The sequence below is a fragment of the Rhinolophus sinicus genome, linkage group LG05, assembly GCF_036562045.2.
Source record: "Rhinolophus sinicus isolate RSC01 linkage group LG05, ASM3656204v1, whole genome shotgun sequence".
Taxonomy (NCBI): Eukaryota; Metazoa; Chordata; class Mammalia; order Chiroptera; family Rhinolophidae; genus Rhinolophus; species Rhinolophus sinicus.
Genome location: NC_133755.1, coordinates 179,918,747 through 179,940,303, shown reverse-complemented (window position 1 = coordinate 179,940,303; position 21,557 = coordinate 179,918,747). Strand labels below are relative to the sequence as shown.

General features: G+C 35.8%; 1 protein-coding gene across 10 annotated transcripts in view; it reads right to left on the bottom strand.

The window, feature by feature from the left end:
* QKI (QKI, KH domain containing RNA binding) overlaps positions 1–21,557 on the bottom strand; it is a 151,026-nt gene that overhangs the window by 82,107 nt on the left and 47,362 nt on the right. For all 10 annotated transcript variants that reach the window (XR_012496815.1, XM_074333801.1, XM_074333802.1 and 7 more), the window contains exon 3: positions 8,094–8,210. Coding sequence is in view for 9 of the 10 variants with exons in the window: in XM_074333801.1 (XP_074189902.1) it covers positions 8,094–8,210 (117 nt within the window). In the remaining variant the exon portion in view is untranslated. The remainder of the gene's footprint in view (positions 1–8,093; positions 8,211–21,557) is intronic.

Below are 21,557 nucleotides of genomic sequence, written 5' to 3'. Positions count from 1 at the left end.
TCTCTCCTACATCTATAGTGGTATACTCATTATGAACCACTCTCAGTAAAAGTTTAAATCTGCTGGCGAATCTGTTAAGAAACTGGTATTCTCATATATTGCTCACAGTAAAACAAGAACCCCTAGAAAGAGGAATTCAGCTCTAGCTATCAAAACTACATATTGCAATACAACTTCTAGAATTCTAACCAAAAACTATCAAGTACATGCAAAGATGTTTATAAAAGCTACTACTCAATGCAACACTCTGCCAAGGCTAGAATCAATCCAAATGTCCATCAATAGGGGAACGCTGGAAAAATTTGTTGCATATTCACACAATGAAATATGGTGGTTATTAAAATAAATAGATTGTCTCTATACTCTCATTAAGTGATCTCAACAGTATGCTAAGTAAAAAAAAAATATATATAAAACAAAATGTAGAAAGGTGTACAGTATATAATGATCTATGAAATGAGTGAGAAATTGCACACATATAAAACACACAACTGTTATACTTCCATAATTTTTTATGTCAAAAAAAGATATGTAAGAATAAACCAAAAACTACATAAAAATGTTTAAACAAATGGCAAGGAGAGAAATAAAGAAACCAGGGATAAAAGCTAGGCTTCTCTGAAAATTTCCTATTTTGTACATTTGATTTTGGAACCATGTAAACATTTTATTATATAAGTAACAGGAAATAATTTAAGTAATTCTTAAAACCAGAAAACCAAGTACAACAAATGAGTTTGACTGTAGATCCATCCATATGATGGCATTAACTGTTATACACCGACAAACTATAGTTTTAAAAGATAGTAATTAGTATCTCAAGTGAAATATACCCTAAAAACAAGAACTGCACAAAAATTGTTTTCACTGACGATGTTGTTGGTTGTAGTGTTTGCATTGTTATTCTGAGATGTTTCATAAATTTTAGAATAAAGTAAATGAATCATTATTTTGTGTCATTAGGAATCAGGATTTTCAGTAGGAAAGAAAGAAAATACAGATACAAGACCAATTAAATAAAACACTAGTCTTGATTTTGAATGAGAATGAACTTGTAAAAATTTATCTATATGAGAGAATACCTCCTACACAGCTGTGTTGAAAAGGTCTACAAATAATGAACACCACTACAGCCCAGAATGCAGTCCCGAAATACTACTTTTCACTAATAGTAACCAGGGTTTCCTAAAGAAATAACTGATTCCAAGTCTGGGGAAGAAATCTTACAAGATGAGCCTGGACTGTCATATTACACCAGAAAGCAGAGTTACTAGCCAACTACTGGGATGGTGTCAAAAGGACGAATAAGTGAACTTGAAGAGGCTCCCACAGGCCAAACAACACAATCATTAGTTAAAAACACTAACTGCAAAGAACTGAAACACATCAAAACTGTTTAAATGCATTCATAATGATACTCAAAAGAAAACAACACTCATTTTTCACCTCTGGAGGATTCCCACGAACCAATTTACTACTGTTTTAAAACTAGTGAATAAAGAACTGGGCCTTTATTCAGCTTCTGCCACAAAAGTAAATCTAGCTAATACTAATGAAGAAAACAGGATATAGCTATTTTGCCACTCCTACTGAAATAGAGCTTGAAAACCAATCAACAATGATTGCTCAAATCAAAGAGAGGAAGAACCTAGATTTTACGTGCTGCCACAACAACGCTACTTGTGAAATATTCTTTCAAAAGGAAGAAAGAAAACGAGGAAAAGAGGGCAGGAAATTCTGAATGTGATTAAACCTTTCTTGCTACCAATTTACAAGAAATCCAAGGAACAGAGTGCTAACCACCACCACAAAAATGCAATCAGCAAAATGCACAGGAATTCTTCAGGACAAATAACAGCTCCTTTACAAATAGCCTGCAAGGAGCGATGGGGCTGAGAAGGATGGCAGAGCTCATCAACCAAAGGCAGTGTACATACAGCCTCGTTTGGTGCCATTCAAACAAGCTGTTTTAGGAGCACACTTATTACACAAAAGAGAAACTATGAACACTGACTAGATATCTGATGACATGAAGAAATTTTTTTGGTGATAAAAAATAAACACAATAGCAAAGACCCTTTCTAGTTTAGCAACACCTAATACAATATTCACAGATGAATCTGCTCCCCAAATCATCCGGAGGGCAGAAGGGGGGGTGAGGACACACATGGAAGGGGGACAGGCAGTGCTGACACTGGGTGATGAGTAAATATTGTTTAAAATTTACCAGGATGAAAGTTGCTTTTTGTTTTGTTTTTGAAAAATGAACTACACCTATGTAAAAGGTTGTCAGGAAGCTAAGTATTCAACAAGAGCAATAAAATAGGCTCTTTGGAAGCATGCTTGTACTTGATGTTATGTCACCAGACATCATAGCCACTTTAATATGTCCACCAGAAATTTGTACTAATTTAATCTTTCCAAGTGTTGAAACAACAGCAACATCTTTCATTAAAATAAAAGTCTAAGCCACCCCCAAATGAAGCAAATTGATTTTTGCACACTGCTATCTACATTGCCTTGGAAAGTCCTGTAAGTGTGCTTTCCTATCACAGCACAAAGGACATTATAAAGCTCAATTATGTGGTGAATTAACACAGGACAGGAGACAGAGTTGCAGGAGAAAATGCTAATTATAAAGCATCATGTATAATATCCACTTTCTGTAACACATGTGAACATGCATATAACTGCATAAAAGAACAATCTACAAGAATACATACCAAAATTGTCAACAATAGGATCTAGAGTGACAGAATCAGGTACCTTTAAATTTTTTTCCAGATCTGTACTTTTCAACTTTTCCAAAAAACATCACTAATTAAAATATATATATTAACCTTAACAAAATTAAAATATATATATATATTTTAACTAATTAAAATATATATATTAACCTTAAAAAAATAAAGCTCTAAGAGACTAATTAAAATATATATATATTAACCTTAAAAAAATAAAGCTCTAAGAGACAGTTAAGAAAAGTGCATAATGTACATGAACAGTAGCATGTAAAAAGTTATAAAATTCTGCCTATGTTTACAATTATACAATATGCCTCGCTAATGTTTCCTAAATCATATTCCACAAAACACTATAGTTTCTTAAGAAGATATAGGGACATCTCTGAAAGAGACTATAGTCAAATATATTTGGAAAACAAATGCAAAGTTAAAAACGGAATTAAAACTTTATTAAAAAAATCTGTACAGTTGAATTTTTTTTTTTTTTTAAGATATTTTAAACAGGACTTTATTGGGGAACAGTGTGTATTTCCAGGACTTTTTTCCAAGTAAAGTTGTTGTCCTTTCAATCTTGGTTGTGGAGGATGCCGTTCAGCTCTTCAAGTTGTTGTCCTTTCAGTGTTAGTTGTGGAGGGCGCAGCTCAGCTCCAGGTCCAGTTGCCATTGTTAGTTGCAGGGGGTGCAGCCCACCATCCCTTGCAGGAGTCGAACCGGCAACCTTGTGGTTGAGAGGACACGCTCCAACCAACTGAGCCATCCGTGAGCTCAGGGGCAGCTCAGCTCAAGGTGCCGTGTTCAATCTTAGTTGCAGGGGGCAGAGCCCACCATCCCTTGCGGGACTCAAGGAATTGAACTGGCAACCTTGTGGTTGAGAGCCCACTGGCCCACGTGGGAATTGAACCGGCAGCCTTCGGAGTTAGGAGCATGGAGCTCCAACCGCCTGAGCCACCGGGCTGGCCCCTGTATTGCTGAATTTGAATGTCTAATGAGATATGTTATATTTACCACAGTCATTATTTAGAAATGAGGGACTGCATAAGTTACTTCATTCACCTCCTTCAGCCTCCATTCCTTCTAGAAGAGTAAAATGATCCCGAGGCTGTTCAGTCTTAGTAAGTCTGTGCATGCAGTGTGAGGGAGTTGGTCCCATCTGGCCATTGTTCCTAGCCATCCTGGAACAGCCAATGATCCCGAGTGGGCATCCCTTCATTTCCAGCAAAGAGCTTTAACTAGAAACTGCTGAGTCTCACTGGAAATTTCCAGAAGACACCACATTTGGCTGACCTGGCTTTCATCAACTACACATTTCACCCATCAACATTTCTGGCCATGGGGTGGGAGTGGGGAGCAGAAACACAAACATTAGTCCCCACCTGTTTATGACAAGGGATTGGATAAGACAAATCTCCAAAGAGCGTCCCTACAAAGACCATTCATATAGATTCCCAACAGTGGACTTCATTTACCACTTTAATAATAACCGTCACTCCACAATAATTGATCAAGTATCTGATTATGCACAAAACACTTCTGTTTTAATGACTTACATGTTTTCATCTGCTATCCTGGCAACTAGCTGGCTGCCACCTCTATTTTTTGAAGGTGGACCGTATGAGACATTTTTCCCACAGCCCTGCATGTGGCTTCGGCAGCTCTCTGCTACCTCCACTGAAAAACTACGAAAAAATTGATCACTTTTCCCAAAGTTAATTCTCTAGCATCTCTAATCTGCTCAAGTATATAGTTTTCTATCAGAAAACAAGGGATTAAATGATTCCTAAAGGAAGGACCTGTGAAAATCAAAAGAATTATACACAGAAAAATTGAAAAATATACTATCACTGAGGGGAAAAAGACAAAAAGCTTAGAGAAATTTTACAAAATATACTCATACTGATGTCACAGTAAAGTTTAGAATACTCAATATTCAATTTCTCCTAATATTTTTGGAGTTGGTATTACTCTTATAAATGGTTTATAATTAGAAGACGGCACAACACAGGATAGAATACGTGATTTAGGCTCAAATTTTGACTGCTTTTTGACATCTGACTTTTGGCAAAATACTCAACCTTGCCTGGGCCTCAGTTTCCTCTTCCAAAATGGGAATAATAAAACTCAGATTAAGTGTATGTATTAGGTTGGTGCAAAAGGAATTGCGGTTTTGCAATTATTTTCAACCTTTTAAACCGCAACTACTTTTGCCCCAACCTAATACTTAGACTAATGCAGGATACAAAGTACACTCTACGAATCAAAACAGCTATCCACAAAAAGCTGCGTTCCACCTGCAGACGCCGTTACCACAGACTGAACACGAGAGACAGGAGTAGTCGGCCTGCTAGGGATCAGCACTGCCACACGATGCCTGGGACAGACAAGCTTTCCCAGCTCTGACCAGTCTCTCAGGAAGTCTGACGACAGTTCCTGCTCTTAGGTTCCATGAGGTTACTCAGCACTATTTCACTGGGCATTTATATTCAAAAATCAACTCCGATGGGCCCATCAATAATGCTGATGTAACATCAATCCAAGAGAAGGAAAACTAAAGTGGCATATTCACTCCCTTGCTTCACACCAGCACCAGCAGCTTAGAGTGATATAGTGCTGCTCATCTTCCCACAAGAATTAAAAGCACACAGGGTTTATAGTTTTCTCTATTTACAAATCTGTTATGGGGGGTCCGAGAGGAAGGACATCTATGCCTGTCATTTATTACCTAAACAACACATTTATTCCTTTCCCCAGTATGTTTTCCAGGTCCTACTCTATGCCGGGTACTCATCATCCGTGAAGGAAATACTCCATAGAACTGACATGGCTTGCCCTCACTGCGTTTACCTGTCTCGTGAAGAATACAGATCAGCAAACAGCATTTCCATCGTAATATTTTAGGGCAATCAGTAAATTAAGATTTATTTTCTAGCTTCCTCCACTTTTACATAAATCAACAACTCTGCAGAAAAGCTTAAAGCCAAATGACAAGGTGTTTCTCCTTTGAAACACCTGAAATACACCTCAATCAGCCTTATTACTCCCATCAATCCTTCTTTTTGTCTCCATTTGTCTGTTATGGTCTTTCTCAAACTAACAGCCAACTAACAAAAGGTAGTACTTTCCATTTTGTCCTCACTTTTATTAACATTGTTAAGAGCTCAGTGAATAAACTACAGCATAAATCAAGGTGATTTGGTTAATTTCTTGGGTGCAACAGACTTAAGGTTACAGAAGACACTTCTGGTGTTATAAATCTATAAATTCTTCACAGAATCCATATATCATTAATATCAAACATAAGGCGGCCATTCAAATTAACTTTGATATGCCCAAAGCATGTACATCTGTAGCTTTTAATAAAACTAAAAATGTAATCTGTAGCCAAATTTTTGGTGTCTTATTTCAATATTGTTGCTTACATGTATATGTATAATCTGTAAGCTTTTTTAAATTTCAGTAGACAGCAGTACAAATTGAAAATAAAATATGTGAACAGCTTCTACTTATGGTTAAGAACAAAGCAGACAAGACAGAATATGAACACACCATCCACTGGAGAAACAAAACAACTATCAAATAGTCTTAAGATAAAACTTAACAATCATTAACATTAATTGATCATTTCCTATGTGCCAAAACTGTTTAAGTGCTTTATGACTAATTCAATTCTCACTACCACCCTAAGGGATAAGTGACATTACTAGTCCCATTTTATATACCACAAAGGGATTAAGTAATTTGTCCAAGGTCACAAAGCTGCTAAGTGACAGAACCAAGACGGAAACCTAAGCAACCTGGTCACAGAGCTCACTCTCCTAACCATTCTGTCCTCCTGCCACAGACAGCAGGAGATGTTGTTCAGGTTACAAATTTAACCCCAATTGGACAGAGGATTCATGATTTCTCCCTTCGCACGTCTACGCTCTCCCCCTCGCAGTGAGAGTGCATGACGGGAGGAAACGGAGGCCATGACTACAGAATTAGCAAAAGCTAAGGAAAGAGAGAAACATGTTCTGTTCACTGACTGATAAGAATAACTTGTTTAATTAATGGACACACTAGTCTTTTGGTGAAGATTAGTCTTCAGTAGTCTTCATCTCATTGTCCTGAGGCTATTAAATTAGCTCTACTTACTGTACATGCAAACATGGAAACTAAAACGAAAACTGTGTGGCAATCAATACAAGATTGCCACCCAGTTGATTCAGAATCTAAAAGTTAATTTTTAAAATCTTAATTAAAACTGTTTTAAATACAACATCTAAATATACTCAAGGGGAACTCACATGCTTGCCTCAAAGAACCTTTAAACTCAGGTGACAAGAAAAATTTATAGTAAGATTAAAAGATAATATCAATGAGGACTTTCTATCCCAACTTCTTAGCTACTACATCATTGTTTATCTGTAGGGAGAGAAAATGATGGAGATCCAGTCATCTTACAGGAGACTTTAATGAAACGAGGTGGGGAGCTCAAGAAGCAGCATAACAGAATGAAGTCAGGATACCTTTTAGGTCTGGTGTTCATTCCATGAGCTCCACAAAGCAACTCAATCAATGCACACGTGCCAACATAAGCTGACCACAGGTCTATCATTTGATAGTCCTTTCATGGCAATGTGTTATAAAAAAAGAAATCCTTCCTAACAATAAATTTAATCCTTGGCAATCAGAATCTAGATTATTTTTTAATTCAAACATTTTTTTATACAAACAGAAATTCAAAAGTATTCTGCCTCATAGTATCACAGGATTAAAAAAAAAGTGAAATAAAACCTACCTAAAAACAATATTTAAAGTGGTTACATCTTTATTAATTAAACTGGAAAAACAAGAACTAGCAGGAGAAAAAAAACAAAAAAACAGAAACAATACACTTTAAAGTAAAATGTCGACAAAACTTATGATCAATATAAAATGGTGAAATCCAAAATGAGTTTCATATGGCTAGTTAATAAGCCTTTTTTTTTCTGTTTATTAACTCTCCCAATGATCTGACATACATTCAAGTTATTCACTTGACTGTTCTCACTTAAATCTTATCAAAAGAAATATTTTAGATTTTTCAAAATTTTAGTTATACAACATTATAGTCTACTCCCAAATAGGCAGCCTCTCAAGTGTAAATACCAAAGTAAGTTAACATGACGGACTGAGTGATACTTTAGTTGGCTAAATGAAAAATGATAATTAACAAGGCAAAAAAAAATCTTTTAAGACGTTCAAAAGTTTCTAACATGAAATAATGCATGCCTAGGGCTTTATATACAAAAGATCAGTATATCTTATTAGAGTGCAAAAGTTTAAGTAAATTATTCACATAAAGACTTGTCTGCATCTTTAAGGACTTACCTTCTTTTTATCCCTCATTGAGCCTTTGCCTCGGACCATTATTTTACATCCTGTTTCTGCTTCAAGCTGTTTAGCTGTTAGTCCTCTAGGTCCAAGGATTCTCCCAACAAAATTAAACTGGAAAAAAAAAGTCACCATACATTATTCACTTGCTTGAATTAATAGCTGAAATTATTTTTAAATATCTACTTTCTCAAATTAAATATTTTTAAACACTAAGTTGAAATAAAATCAAGAGTCCTTATGAATTTCTTGCCAAATTTTCAAGGGGATAATTACAATAGCTTATTGTTTAGCATGAAATTTCTACACACACACACACAAATAAATTATGAATTTAGGAACACTGCAATCCACCTAAAAGAGGTACTATACTGAATCGTCCATCAACATGTAATCTAAACCAGAGCATATTAAAGAGTTTGACAAAATCTTGGATGCCAGCCAACAAAGCAAATCTCTTCTACAAAACTCTCTGTAATGACAGTGTTCAGGGAACTGTTCATTATGTTAAATAGTAATTGCTTATTTTAACTGAAATCCTTGGGAAAAATTCCTGTTATTTATCTAACAAGTAAAGTTGTATTTTCTCCAAAGCAACTGTTCAGAGAGATTGTATTTCTAGGTTGGCTTTCAGAATCTGATGGTCAAATTTGAGTTCCACCCTACCCTAAATGTTCAAGTCTTGAAAGTATATACGTTTTCATCACATTCCTTGCAAAATTTTATATCTGTACCCTTAATTTCCTTTCTTTTTCCATGTCTACCTTTAACTTATACTACTATTTTTCCAAGGACGCTTAACTCTTTTCATGAATAAGACAGTAGTACAAACAACTGTATAAATAAAGAACTACCATCCCACAACAAAAACTTCTAGTATTCATATAGTTTATTTTTTAGAGAGAAAAAATGGCCAATGTGAAGAAAAGATTAACACTGAACATTCAAAAGTAAATGTTCTCCTCATTCACGTCATCTGCATAAAAGACAAAAATGAGTGTTTACCCTCACCTCCACAAAAATGTGTGGGTGATTTATTTGTCCAATCAAATAGGTAATGATTCTCATGCTTACGGCTTCCTATTTTTTCTGGCATTTGATCCACTGTTACGTCATTGCACAAAAGTAATATGCTAGAATTCACTGCTGTCAGGCTTAAGAAGCGAGAGCACTTCTTCAGTGGCTGTTCCTTTCCTCCTGAAGCTGCTCACCAGGATTGTCAGCCCTTACAAAAGTGATCGTAAATGAAAGATGTATAGTTCACGTGTACAGCTGGGAAAAAGCCCTTTTCCACCAGGAGACCTTGATATAACTTTTTCCATCCCAAGTTAAGACTCATTAACTTTGATCCTGTAAGCATTTGCTCTAGCTCTATAAGATCCCAAATCCTGAAATTTGCCTGAACCATGTCTTTATATTCAAAAATAAAATATTTTTTAATATTAAGTTGAAATAAAATCAAGAGTCTTTATGAATTTCTTAACAAGTTTTCGGGGGGGAGGGGGGGGGTTCCTTTCCTAGTTCCTCAGCATATAGTACTTGACCTCTTTACCCAACCTAAACCAGATGTCATCCATTTTGACAAAGCACTTGCTTCCAACCTAGAATCCCTTTGCTACACCTCCAATCTGAATAAACTCAAGTTCTAAACTATGGTTAAGTATTTAAACTCTGAAAGCACATAGATCCCAACTGGTATCCAAGTCTTAACACTAAATAATGGTTAGGGGTTGAAAAGTCACATCAAATAAGCCTCAATTATATAATGGAGGGAACACCGACCATCTGGTAGAGCTGCAGGGAGGGCTGCACTGCAAGTGTGTATAGCACAATATGTATCAAAGGTCCGACACGAGGTCTGGCACAAAGTGGACAATTACTAGCCTACCAAACCCGCCTCAAATCCACTTTCGGAAGCCTCAGGCCCTCATTCAACAACTGAGCTTAGAATGTCTATGGAAGAGGGGGTAATCAGAAGCATATTTGCCTAACAGAACTCCAAAGAAACTTGACACTCAGACACTGAGTGCTGCAGAAAACTGGAAAGAAAAGGTGGAAATGATATACAGAACAACTGACCCATCCCTGCCAAAAAAACACCAACAGCGAGGCATCTAACTTGTAGTTAACAGGCTCGAATTTCCATCTCTAGAAAAACTGAAATGCCCCAGAGAAATCACTTTCAGGTTCCAGCATTTGGCTCCCTTCTCAAAGACTGATGCTTCAGGCGATCACCTCAAACTGAAGCCTGCAGTGGGCAAGCCCAGTTTGTGAACAGAAGCTTGAAAAGACTCCAACATGGAAAAGACAATACAAAAGACATAAAACAAAGAAAAAGGACACATGATTGCTCCTTCAGGGAAAAGACCTCTGCTAAAAGAAGATAATATCCAAACATAACTACTTTAGTAAATAGTGCTGAACTATTTTCTAAAATGCTTGCACACTTTATATTCCCAAAAGAAGAGAAAAGAATTTGTTTTGGTCCACTTCTTCTCCAGCAGCACTCACTGACAATGTTCTTTATTTTAGCCATTCTGGAGCATTTGCTAAATGTTTAAATTAGCATTCTCCTGATTACTAAAAAAAGGTCATCATTTTTTCAAGCTACTGGCCATTCAGATTCACGTTTTCTGAAGCACATTTGAAGTTTCCTATTTTTCTATTGCATTGTTTACTTTTTTTAAAAATCAATTTCTACTTCATGGTTACATGTGTAGCAAATACCGTCCTGTGGCTTGCCTTCTTGCCCTTTTTTAATGGTGGTATATGACTAAATTTAATATGATTGAATTGAATGAAATTACACTGAGTTTTCATGTAGCAAGTTATCGGTCTTCTCTTCATGGGTAGTGTTTTCCGTGTCCTCTTTAAAGGAAGTCTTTCCCCACCTCAGGATCATCAAGGCATCCTTCTATATTGACTTTAAGAACTTTTACCATTATGCCTTTCTCATTTATGCCCACAGTATACCAGGAATTGGTGTCTGTGAGGAGACATTTTTTTTAAGTGTCACATGGATACCCAATTGCCCTAGCACATTTCACTGAAAAGTCTATCCTTTTTCAACTTCTCTACACTACCACCTTGTCAAAAACATCTTTATATATAGCTGAGTCTGTTTCTGAGCTCTTTTGTTAGTTTTAACGTATTTGTTTATCCTTGCTTTAATATCACACTATTACTTATTGTAACTTTATAATAAACCTTGATATGCAGTAAGCAAGTTATTCCACCTTGCTCTTCTTCAAGAGCGCCTCAGCCATTCAAAGCCTTTCATATTCACAGATAGACTTTACCGTGTTTCCCCGAAAATAAGACCTAGCCGGACAATCAGCTGTAATGCGTCTTTTGGAGCAAAAATTAATAGAAGACCGGGTCTTATACTATATTCTATAAGACCCGGTCTTATATTATAATAAAATAAGACCGGGTCTCATGTAAGACCCGGTCTTATAGTAAAATAAGATTGCGCCTTAATTTTTGCTCCAAAAGACGCATTAGAGCTGATTGTCTGGCTAGGTCTTATTTTTGGGGAAACACGCTACAAACACTTGGTCAATTTCTAAAAATAACAACTTGCAATAATTTTAATTGGGATAGTCCCATAGAGTCTTTAAAACCAAGAACAGGGTGTAACTTCCTCATTTGGTGAGGTCTTCTTTGATTTCTCTCAAAAATATAAAGCTTTTTTGATATAAGTCTTTACTCATTTTTGTTAGATTTATTCCTAGACATTTTGGGGTTTACTCTGGCTATTGTCATACCATATTTTTATTTCATTTTTGTTCCTTACATATGACCACATAATTAGTTTTTATATATATCAAACCTTGCACCCAGCAACCTTGTTTCTTCATTCTAAAGTCTCATACTTTTTCAACAGGTTCTTTTGGATTCTTTAGGTAAACAATCACACCACTTGCAAACTAGGACTGTTACATTATTCTTTCCCTTTCAACCATTTTTTTTTCTTGCCAACCTTACCACACTGGCCAGCACACCTCGAGTTCAAAGTCAAACAAGTTCTAGTTCAAAGTCAAAACTTGTTCCAGATTTCAAGAATAGTTTTCAACAGTTCACCATAAAGTCTGAACTAATCTGTACACTTCTTGTAGATATACTTCACCATATTAAGAAAATCCTCTTCTATTCCCTTGCTGAGGTTTTTTAAAACTACCAGTGAATGTTTAAATTTATCAAATTTCTTCATCTTTTGAGACAACCACAGTATCTCTCCTTTATTCTATTAATATGCTAGATTACAACCAACTACCAAATGATGAACCAACCTTTCATTCCCAAAACAAATTCAACTTGAATATGATGCATATCCTTTTTATAAATTGCTAGATTCAGTTTGCTAGCATTTTGGCGATTTTTTTTTTTTTTTTAATTCACAAATGGAATTGGCCCGTAATTTCCTTTTCTCATACTTCCCGGGTTTTGGCATCAAGATTATTCTGGCTTCAAACCATGTTGGGGTGTATTTCCTCTTTTTCCACTCGCCAGATGGGCTTGTAGAAAACTGGTATTATTTCTTCCTTAAACATTGAATAGAAATCAGTAGTGAGGCCACCTGGGTCTAGAGTTTTCCTCTGTGTAAGGTTTTTAATTATGGATTCAGTTCTTCGATTCAAATTTCTTGTTCTTCTCTATGTCAATTTTGGTAACCTGTGCTTATCTAGAAATACGCACAATTGTTTACATTTTCAAATTCGTTGATATAAATCCTATGTATAATTTTTTAATACCTATAGGATCTGTAGCGATGTCCCCTCTTTCATTCCTGATTGGTTATCTAGGTTTTCCTTTTTTCTTGATCAGTTTTACACTCTTTACAAAGAATTTATTTTTGTTTTGTTGATTGGGGTATACAGATTTTAAAATTGGCCACAATTACCCACTCACCTCTAAAAGTATCTATTCCGTCTGCAGTGTACATCTGCAGCTCCGCTCACCTCTGGAATCTGAGCTAGCTTTGACTTGCTTTCCAACACAATGCAGTGGAAAGAATGGTATGTGCTCTAAAAGCTGAAGTCTCAGTCGCATGTACATCTACTCTCTTAGAGCCCTATTATTCCCATGTACACAAGCTCAGACTAATCTACTGGAGAATGAAAAGCAAGTGATGTAGCCACCAGCAATGTCCCAGCCCACAGCCAGGCAACTCATAAAACCAGAGCTGCTTAGCCCACCTACAGCCGACTGCAGAGGCAGACCAGAAAAACTGTTTTGTTGAACACAGCCTAAATGACCAGCCTGCAGAACAGAAGAAGGAGCTAAATAAATGGTGGTTGTTTTAATCTAAGGTGTTGGGTAGTTAATTATAATGCAGCAATAGTCACCTGATATATTGATTCTCTTAATTCTGTTTTGTTTTTAATTGATTTCTACTCTAGCTTTATTACTTCCTTCGACTATTGGGTTTAATCTATTACATTTCCCCACTTTATGAAATGGATGCTTAGCTTATTGCACCCTTTCTTCTTTTCTAATATACAGAATTTTAAAGCTTTAAGTATTTCTCTAAGTTGGCTTTATATATATACATCCCAAAGTTTTGATATGTAGTATTTCCATTATCACTCAGGTCAAATGATATCAATTGGATATTTAAATTTGTTTTTCTCATTTCAAACATGAGTTTTCTAATTATCTTCGTTACACTGTAATCAGATAACGTACTATGTATAATATCAATCCTGTAACATTTGTTCAGACTTGTTTTTCGGTATACATGGTCAAGTTTTCTAAATATTTTATGTGTGCAAAAAGAATGAAAATTCCTCTGTGATTAACTTTTGTTCATTTCACCTTTAAGTTCTATTTTTGTATTATGTTTAAAGGCTGGCTGTGTTATTTGGTATATATTGATTTAAAATTTATCCTTTTGCCGTTATATCTCTAGTAATATCTTTTGTCATTAAGACTGTTAATATTAATAGAGACAGTTTGTTTGTTTGCTTTTTCATAGTATCTCTTTCTTGATCCTATTACTTTCAACCTTTTGCTATTTTAATTGAGGGTGTTTTAAATGGCAGCTAGGTAAGTTTTGTTTCTTCATCTAATCTTGCAATCTTTGAATTTTAAAAGGAACACTTAATCCATGTGCATTATATGGTTTAGATCTACCTTCTAAGTACTTTCTACATGCCTTATGTATTTTACGTCCCCATTTATTTTTCTTCTTGCCTTCTATTAGCTTTAAAGTTACACGCTTATTTACCCTAAAGATTACAATATGCATCACTGAATTATCAAACACTAAATGCTAATTTGTACTTTCACCCCTTCCCCATAAAACGCAAGGATCCTCCCCAGATTACTTAACACCTTATCCCAATCCAGTTTATATGTCATTAGTTATTTTTCAAATTTTATGTTTTTTTAACTCAATAGGCCATTATTATTCTATAGAGATAATGTATATTTATATATTCCTACACATTTACCATTTTCATTATTCTTAATTCCTTTCTGTATCTTCAACTTTCCAACTAGGATCATTTTTCTTACTTCTGTCTGAAAATCACCCTTTAGTACTTCATTTAGTGTAAGTCATCTGGTGATAAAGTGTGTCAGTTTTTCCTTATCTGAAAATTTCTTATTTTTGATGGATTTGGAATTCTAGTTTGGCACTCACTTTCTTTCAGCACCTTAATGATTTTTTTTTACCATATTTACATTGCAACTTCTTGAGAAATGAGCATGAGTCTTACTGTTGCTACTTTAAAGGTAATCTTTTGCTACTTTTAACACGATCACGAGAATCTTCACGAGGGATTTAAACCCTGCCTTAGGCAACGTGTTAACAGATTCATAGATACAGAGAACAAACTGATGGTTGCCAGATGGGAAGGGTGTGGGGGGTCTGGGTGAAAAAGGTGAAAGGATCAAGAAGTACAAATTGGTAGTTACAAAATAGTCATGGACATGTAGACTACAATATAGGGAATGTAGTTAATAATATTGTAGTAACTATGTATAGTGCCAGGTGGGTACTAGACTAATTGAGCGGATCACTGTAAATTATATAAATGTCTAACCACTATGCTGTACACCTGAAACTAATATTAAAAATATTTAATGTCAACTGTAAGTGAAAATAAGTAAAAAAAATTAAAAAGGGGGAGGATTTCCTCTTTAACATTACTTTTAAGCAGTTTTACTATGTGCCTAGGTATGGTTTTTGTTTTATGGTTCAGAGTTTCATAAGTCTGCAACTTTATTTCTTTGGTTTCAAAGTTGTCAACCACCCTCTCCTCAAACACTGCTTCTGCCCCATTCTACACTGGACTTTCTCATTGCGTTCCTTTCATTTTTCATACTCCTTCCTAGTTTTTCCATCCTTATGCCTCTCAATACTGAGTATTTTCTTTTGACCTATCTTCCAGTTCACTAATTCTCTCTTCCAATGGTTATCTTCTGTTAAGCCTGTTTATTCCAGTTAAGGACTTATTCAGTTTGATTTCTCTTCTATAATTCCCATTGCTAGGCCATGTTTCTCCAACTTGTCTTTTGTGTCACACACAGTAAGCACAGCTCATATAAAGCTTGGGGCTGATAGTTCTAATATCGACAGTCCCTATGGATGTGTTGTATTGTTTTGTTTCATTTTGTTAATGTCATCTTGCCTTCATGTGTGTTTGGTTATTTTCTACTGTGTACCAGACACTACTTACTAAATAGCTTACAGAAATAATATAAGGCCTAAAATCATATTATCTTCCTATCAGCTTTTGCCAGGCACCTACTGCTACTAGCAACCCAAGATCACCTCAATACAATTTCACTTACTGAGAATTAGACAATTTGATGCTGACAGGCGGTGTCTGTGAGGGCCTGGGAAATTCTGGTTTACTCTTACTCCTAGAATGCACACTCATCAGCAACCCTCCCCAAAGTAAAGACTAAAGATGGGAAGGTGTCCACATACAGGTTACAGACTCCAACTCTGACCCCAAAGTTCAGCCTCTCAGCTGTCCTGTCCAGATTCAGCTAAAATACCCAGAGGAAAAGGAGTGTGCAAAAGCCAGGCTTATATCCTTGATTATCTGTTCTCCTCAGGATCCAAACTAGTAATTCTTCAAATGTTGTTGGGTCTCTGATGCATTCAAGCAGATGTTTTTTCATATTGTGTCCTATTTTACTAGAATTGCTCAGATGGTCTGAATGACCCTGTGAGTCCTTAAACAGAGAAATTCCCACGGCATTTTTAAAGAGGTTGCCTTTTAATCTAAATAGATCTAGAACTGACAGAACTTCAGGTAGTATGGAGTAAAAATGTGTTAGAATGAGGGTCTGAGGAAGAGAGAAAAGACACGTATCACAGACAGCGTAGCAACAGGCCTGGCCCGATGTTCACTTACAGCAAGCTCCCCCTACTTTCCTGCAGCTTCCTAGCTTTACCTTTTATATACTCACAGATGCCACAGGACTTCACTCCCCTCCCTCCCCTCAAAATAACGTAAACAGAGACGAGAATCTTACATCCCATCCCATAATCATTTTGTTTAGTTTGGGTCTTTTTCAGTAGAATAGAAAATAGCCTTCCATTTTCAAATGTAACTCAATAAAACATTTGTTCAAAATTTGCTATTTGGTAAAGAGTGAAATATGCTTAGATGCTAGAGATTTAAAAAGGAGGAGGAGAAGTAGCAAAGGAGAAATTCTCTCTGCTCTGAAGAAATCTGTGAAAAATCCCTTTACTCTATTCATTAACCTTGACTGTTTCTTCAAATAACTAGCCCTGCCAGCTATTCCTCAGTAATAGGTGTGCTCTATACAGATCTTTGCCAAAGCAACTCACATACTGGATATACATTATATGTCTCAGATATGGCAAAGAATGTCTGGAAAAAAGCACTATAAATACAGGTACTTCAGCACTTCAATAACTAAGTGTTTTTGACTTAGGTTCTCTGTCACACTGGTTGGCCTACACTTCATGACATATGGACACTTAGAAGACCCTTATTGGTACATCCTATTCTTTTCACATATTAAAGGTTCTTCTGCTGGAACCACGGCATTAAGATTACACAGAAAAAGACTTTGCCACAGCTAAATAATCCTCCCAATTATTATTTATTAATAATAAATGTTTTTAAATTAGTCAAAACCAACATATTAAATCTGTAACACAAAATTTTCCTAACCTTAAAAATGAACCAAATCTTTATTACCCAAGAACCAACAAACAACAGCTCAAGTGTGTTAACGTGCTTACCACTGGGATTCCAGCACAATTGAAACTGTCAAGGTCATCCTTCTCAAAATGTTGTAAGTAGAGAATGAAAAAAAAAATTAATCATAGCAGCTGCTTTGTCTACTGCAACCAATTTCCAAGTTAATATCATTTGCCTTGCATTAAAATTCATTCTGTGTTGATTTATCATGCTAGTTCTGCAGCTTCATTCAATTAAAACAATGTCACAACACATTCAAAGAAAATCATTTCAAACAGCCTGAGCTAACTGCAGCTATAAAGGCCAAAACAAGGGAAAGAAAGGAGAAAAAAGATATTCATTAACTCCACTGTTTAAGTATAGACCTTCTCTATGGCTCACCAATTCTATGTCTGCCAAGTGGCATGCTATTTTCTAAAGAAGAGGTTAACAACAATTACGTCTAATGCTAGTCGTTGCTGCTCACTTCATCGTAAACAGAAATGATAGATTTCTACCAATGACAATATATGAAGAATTAGGGCAAATGTTTCCATTAACCTTTTAAGAAATCTACAATTAAAGATAAAACCTCCTATGACAATATCAAAACAGGTAACTAATAAAAAATGGATTAGCAAAAGCATTTCAATGAAATGCTAGTAAGAAATGTTCAAGAATAATTTCCACTTACAATTTTGGAAGAACAATTTTTAAAAACATGGACTTCTTTGGTTGTTTTTTGCACAAGAGACTGTTTATCTGTTTTTAAATATTGTATCTAGTATTTCTAAGGTAATTTTAATCACATACCTTACAAACCTTACATTGTATCACGTACCGTATTTCCCCAAAAATAAGACCTAGGCGGACCATCAGCTCTAATGCATCTTTTGGAACAAAAATTAATAGAAGACCCGGATTATACTGTATTAAAATAAGACAGGGTCTTGAATTAATTTTTGCTCCAGAAAATGCATTAGAGCTGATGATCCAGCTAGGTCTTATTTTCAGGGAAACACAGTAAGACACATAATAGGTATTAAACAGACACACACGTATATTTGTTGACGAAGCCTTTTACTTAGCAGATGATAAAAAATAAACCACCTCAAGTGTAGTCAACACTGGTGAGCCTATCTGACACAGTTGTGTTTAAGATGAGAGAAGAGTTGTGACTATTTAGCAGGTCCTCGGAACATTTCATTCAATGTTGTTTCTTTGTAACGATTAGATGCCCTAGGAACTGAACGTTGTTTATATGAATTATCCTATGGTAAAAACTGGTTTCATCATACCTCGTTTTGCTTGAAGTCGCAGAACCTATCAAAGACTTTAAGTGAGGATTTATTGTACAAATGTTTTTAAATTTAAAATGCTAAAATGAATACATCAAAACAGCTTGTGCTTTTTGGGGAGACAAATATTTTATCCCTTTTCTACCTTCATATTAATTCTAGATAAGTTGCCAAATGTGTCTCCTTATGCTAAATAATATTATATGAATCATTTTGCAAGACTTTTTATCTTTACTCATCTATTAGTGGCACAAGACTATGTAAGAAGCAGCACTTACACCAGCGGCTTTAAGGTGGAAGGGAGGAGGGAATAGTAACCAGTAATAACCAAAACATGAAATCTGCGGTATATGAATTTGGATAGCCTAAATTATGATAAATCATCTTTTGAGAATAGGCAGAATTGGGAAAGTCTGAAACCATTCCAAACAAAGGCAGTTGTATAAGACAGACGACTAGCCTTCTGGAAGTGCTTAGGGAAAAAACAGCCAATTAAAGTTCAAGTATGAGGCAATGAAAGCCAACAAGGGGTTTATGACACAGCTAGATGACAATGTATTTGATAGTTTAAGGTCCATACTCTTATACACAAGGCCCTTCAAAAGATCCCCAACTACTTTTCAGACTCTTACTTTTGCTATCGCCCTTCTGTTCAGCCAGCCATTCACTGTTCTCTAGAAATGGCAGGTCCGTTTAGTTTTCTCCCTGTCCTTCCTTTCCACCAAGCATGGCAATCTTCCTCATCACACAACACTGAGCTCAAACATTCTGTGATTTCCATGTGTATTCTTTGATTCCTAGACAGCTGTTCTCTCCAAAGTGACCATCTCAGGGCACTTTGCATACAACCTCCTTGAGCCCCAACACATGTGTGCAAGGATCCGCATGTCTCTTTTGCAGGTCACTCCTTGAAGTCAGGAACCAGCACAAAATTTGTGGGTAGAGTTGTTCATAGTATTCCTCAATTTTCCTTTTAATGTCCATGGGATTTATAGTGATGTCCCCTCTTTCATTTCTGATATTAGTAATTTGTGTTCTCTCTCTCTCTCTCTGTCTCTCTGTCTGTCTCTCTTGTTAGCCTGGCTAGAGGATTATCGTTTTGTTTTGGTCTTTTCAAAGAACCAGCTTTTGATTTCATAGATTGTTTCTGTTGATTTACTGTTTTCAGTTCATTGATTTCTACTCTAATTTTTATTATTTATTTTCTACTTATTTTGTTGTTTTTAAAATCCCCAGTGTCTCATAATATACAGCACATTGAACAAACTAATATTTATTCAGATTGTTGAATAATACACTAGAAAGTGGCCAGAAAAATCATTTAGCGATTTTTCATTCTCACAGTAAAAAATTCAATCACTGAGTAAGTTATATGCAGCGCAAGAACTCTGTATACATTTCACAAGTTTCTCCAATGGTAAGCCGGACTGACTGAACTCAGGATAAATTCCAAATGACAGTCAATAATGTCATAAAAACAGAACAACTATTATTTCCACTTTCCATTTCAAGACAGAAGTATCATAAGTACAAGGACTATGCCGTGTGACATTTTTTCAGGTGTTGAGTAGATGGAAATATGTTTTATTAGTATTAGTGTAGGCCCGTTACTGCATAATTGGATTGTGGCTGTAATAGCACCGGGAGAGCAAGGATTATGTCTTATTTCCGTGCCAATTGCTCATCACAGGGCCACACACAACATTCCGGAAGAGTGACACCAACGTTTTACTGGTTTATACTCAGACCTCTCCTTTAGCCTTCATGTTTCTTTTCAAATTTGGGGTTTTTTAAATTTCGTTTTAATGTGTCCTTAAAATTGCAAATTTATACTTCTTTTATACAGCCTTAGAAATAAAAAGGCAAGAAACTAATCAAAACTATCATTGTTCTGTAACTCCAAACAATGCAACATGGACACATTTTTAAGCAATTCCTTACCAAATAAGAAAGAAAAAATCATCATCCCAATGTGAAACAGAGATGGCCAAGTTCATGCTGGGCAGGCTGCTTACCGATACTTGTTTTTGGACTTGGGGAAAAGCAGTTTTCTATGGTAGTCACAACTAGATTTCAGGAAGTCCCTAACTTATATATAAACTATTTTGTTCTAAAGGGTTGGGTTTATGGTTTTCCCAATGAAATAATTACCTAAATTTAGTTCCAAGGTTAGCCATTTAGAAGTCCGATTTCAATATCCCTAGGGTGAAGTTAAGGCAGGTTCTATCTATCCAAAACTACGGCAGTTGTCAGCTCAAACAAATTCTAACCAAAAGAAGGCATACCACCTTCTGTTAAGCGAGTACTAAGATGGGTGGACGACCTTGGCGGTATAACCTTCAACTGCTCCACAGCCCACTTCATTTGCCAGTTTTGGAGGGCGGAAGGTGAGGATTCAGAAGATTCCATTACTGACTGTTGCACTCAGTTCGAGGAGACACTGCTCTCTGATGACAGGCCAACAGCTGATTAGCTCCTCCCTGCTTCCTCTAATACCTAACAGAAACATCTCAATGCTTCCAGAATACGAACAGCACCGAGAAGCAGGTGTCTCTCCAATTTCTGCATTATATTGCTTTGGTATTTCAGAAAGAATCTTAGAGATATGCACGTTAGATACCCGTGACTGGGTATCTAACTGATTTATAAGTCCTTTGTAACAGTAATTTCAACAGAGCAGATTCTAACCAACTTTTTGGATGAGAGAAATCATAGGCAAAACTTTCTACCTCAACTAAGCATGGAAAGTATTTGCTTACAAGCAATAATTCTTCCCTAAAATTAACTCCATCTTTTAATTTATTCTTTTGAACATTAGTTCTTTTTAAATATTAAAATACATTTCTTACAAAAGAAAGCATTCTCATTTTAAGATTCTGAGAAGGCTTATTATTTTAAAAATTGTTAAACTTAAGGGAAAAAAAAAAACACCTGAGTTAAATGTATTGTTTTCAGACCCTCTTGAATACCTTTTTGGAATAATTTTTATTAAT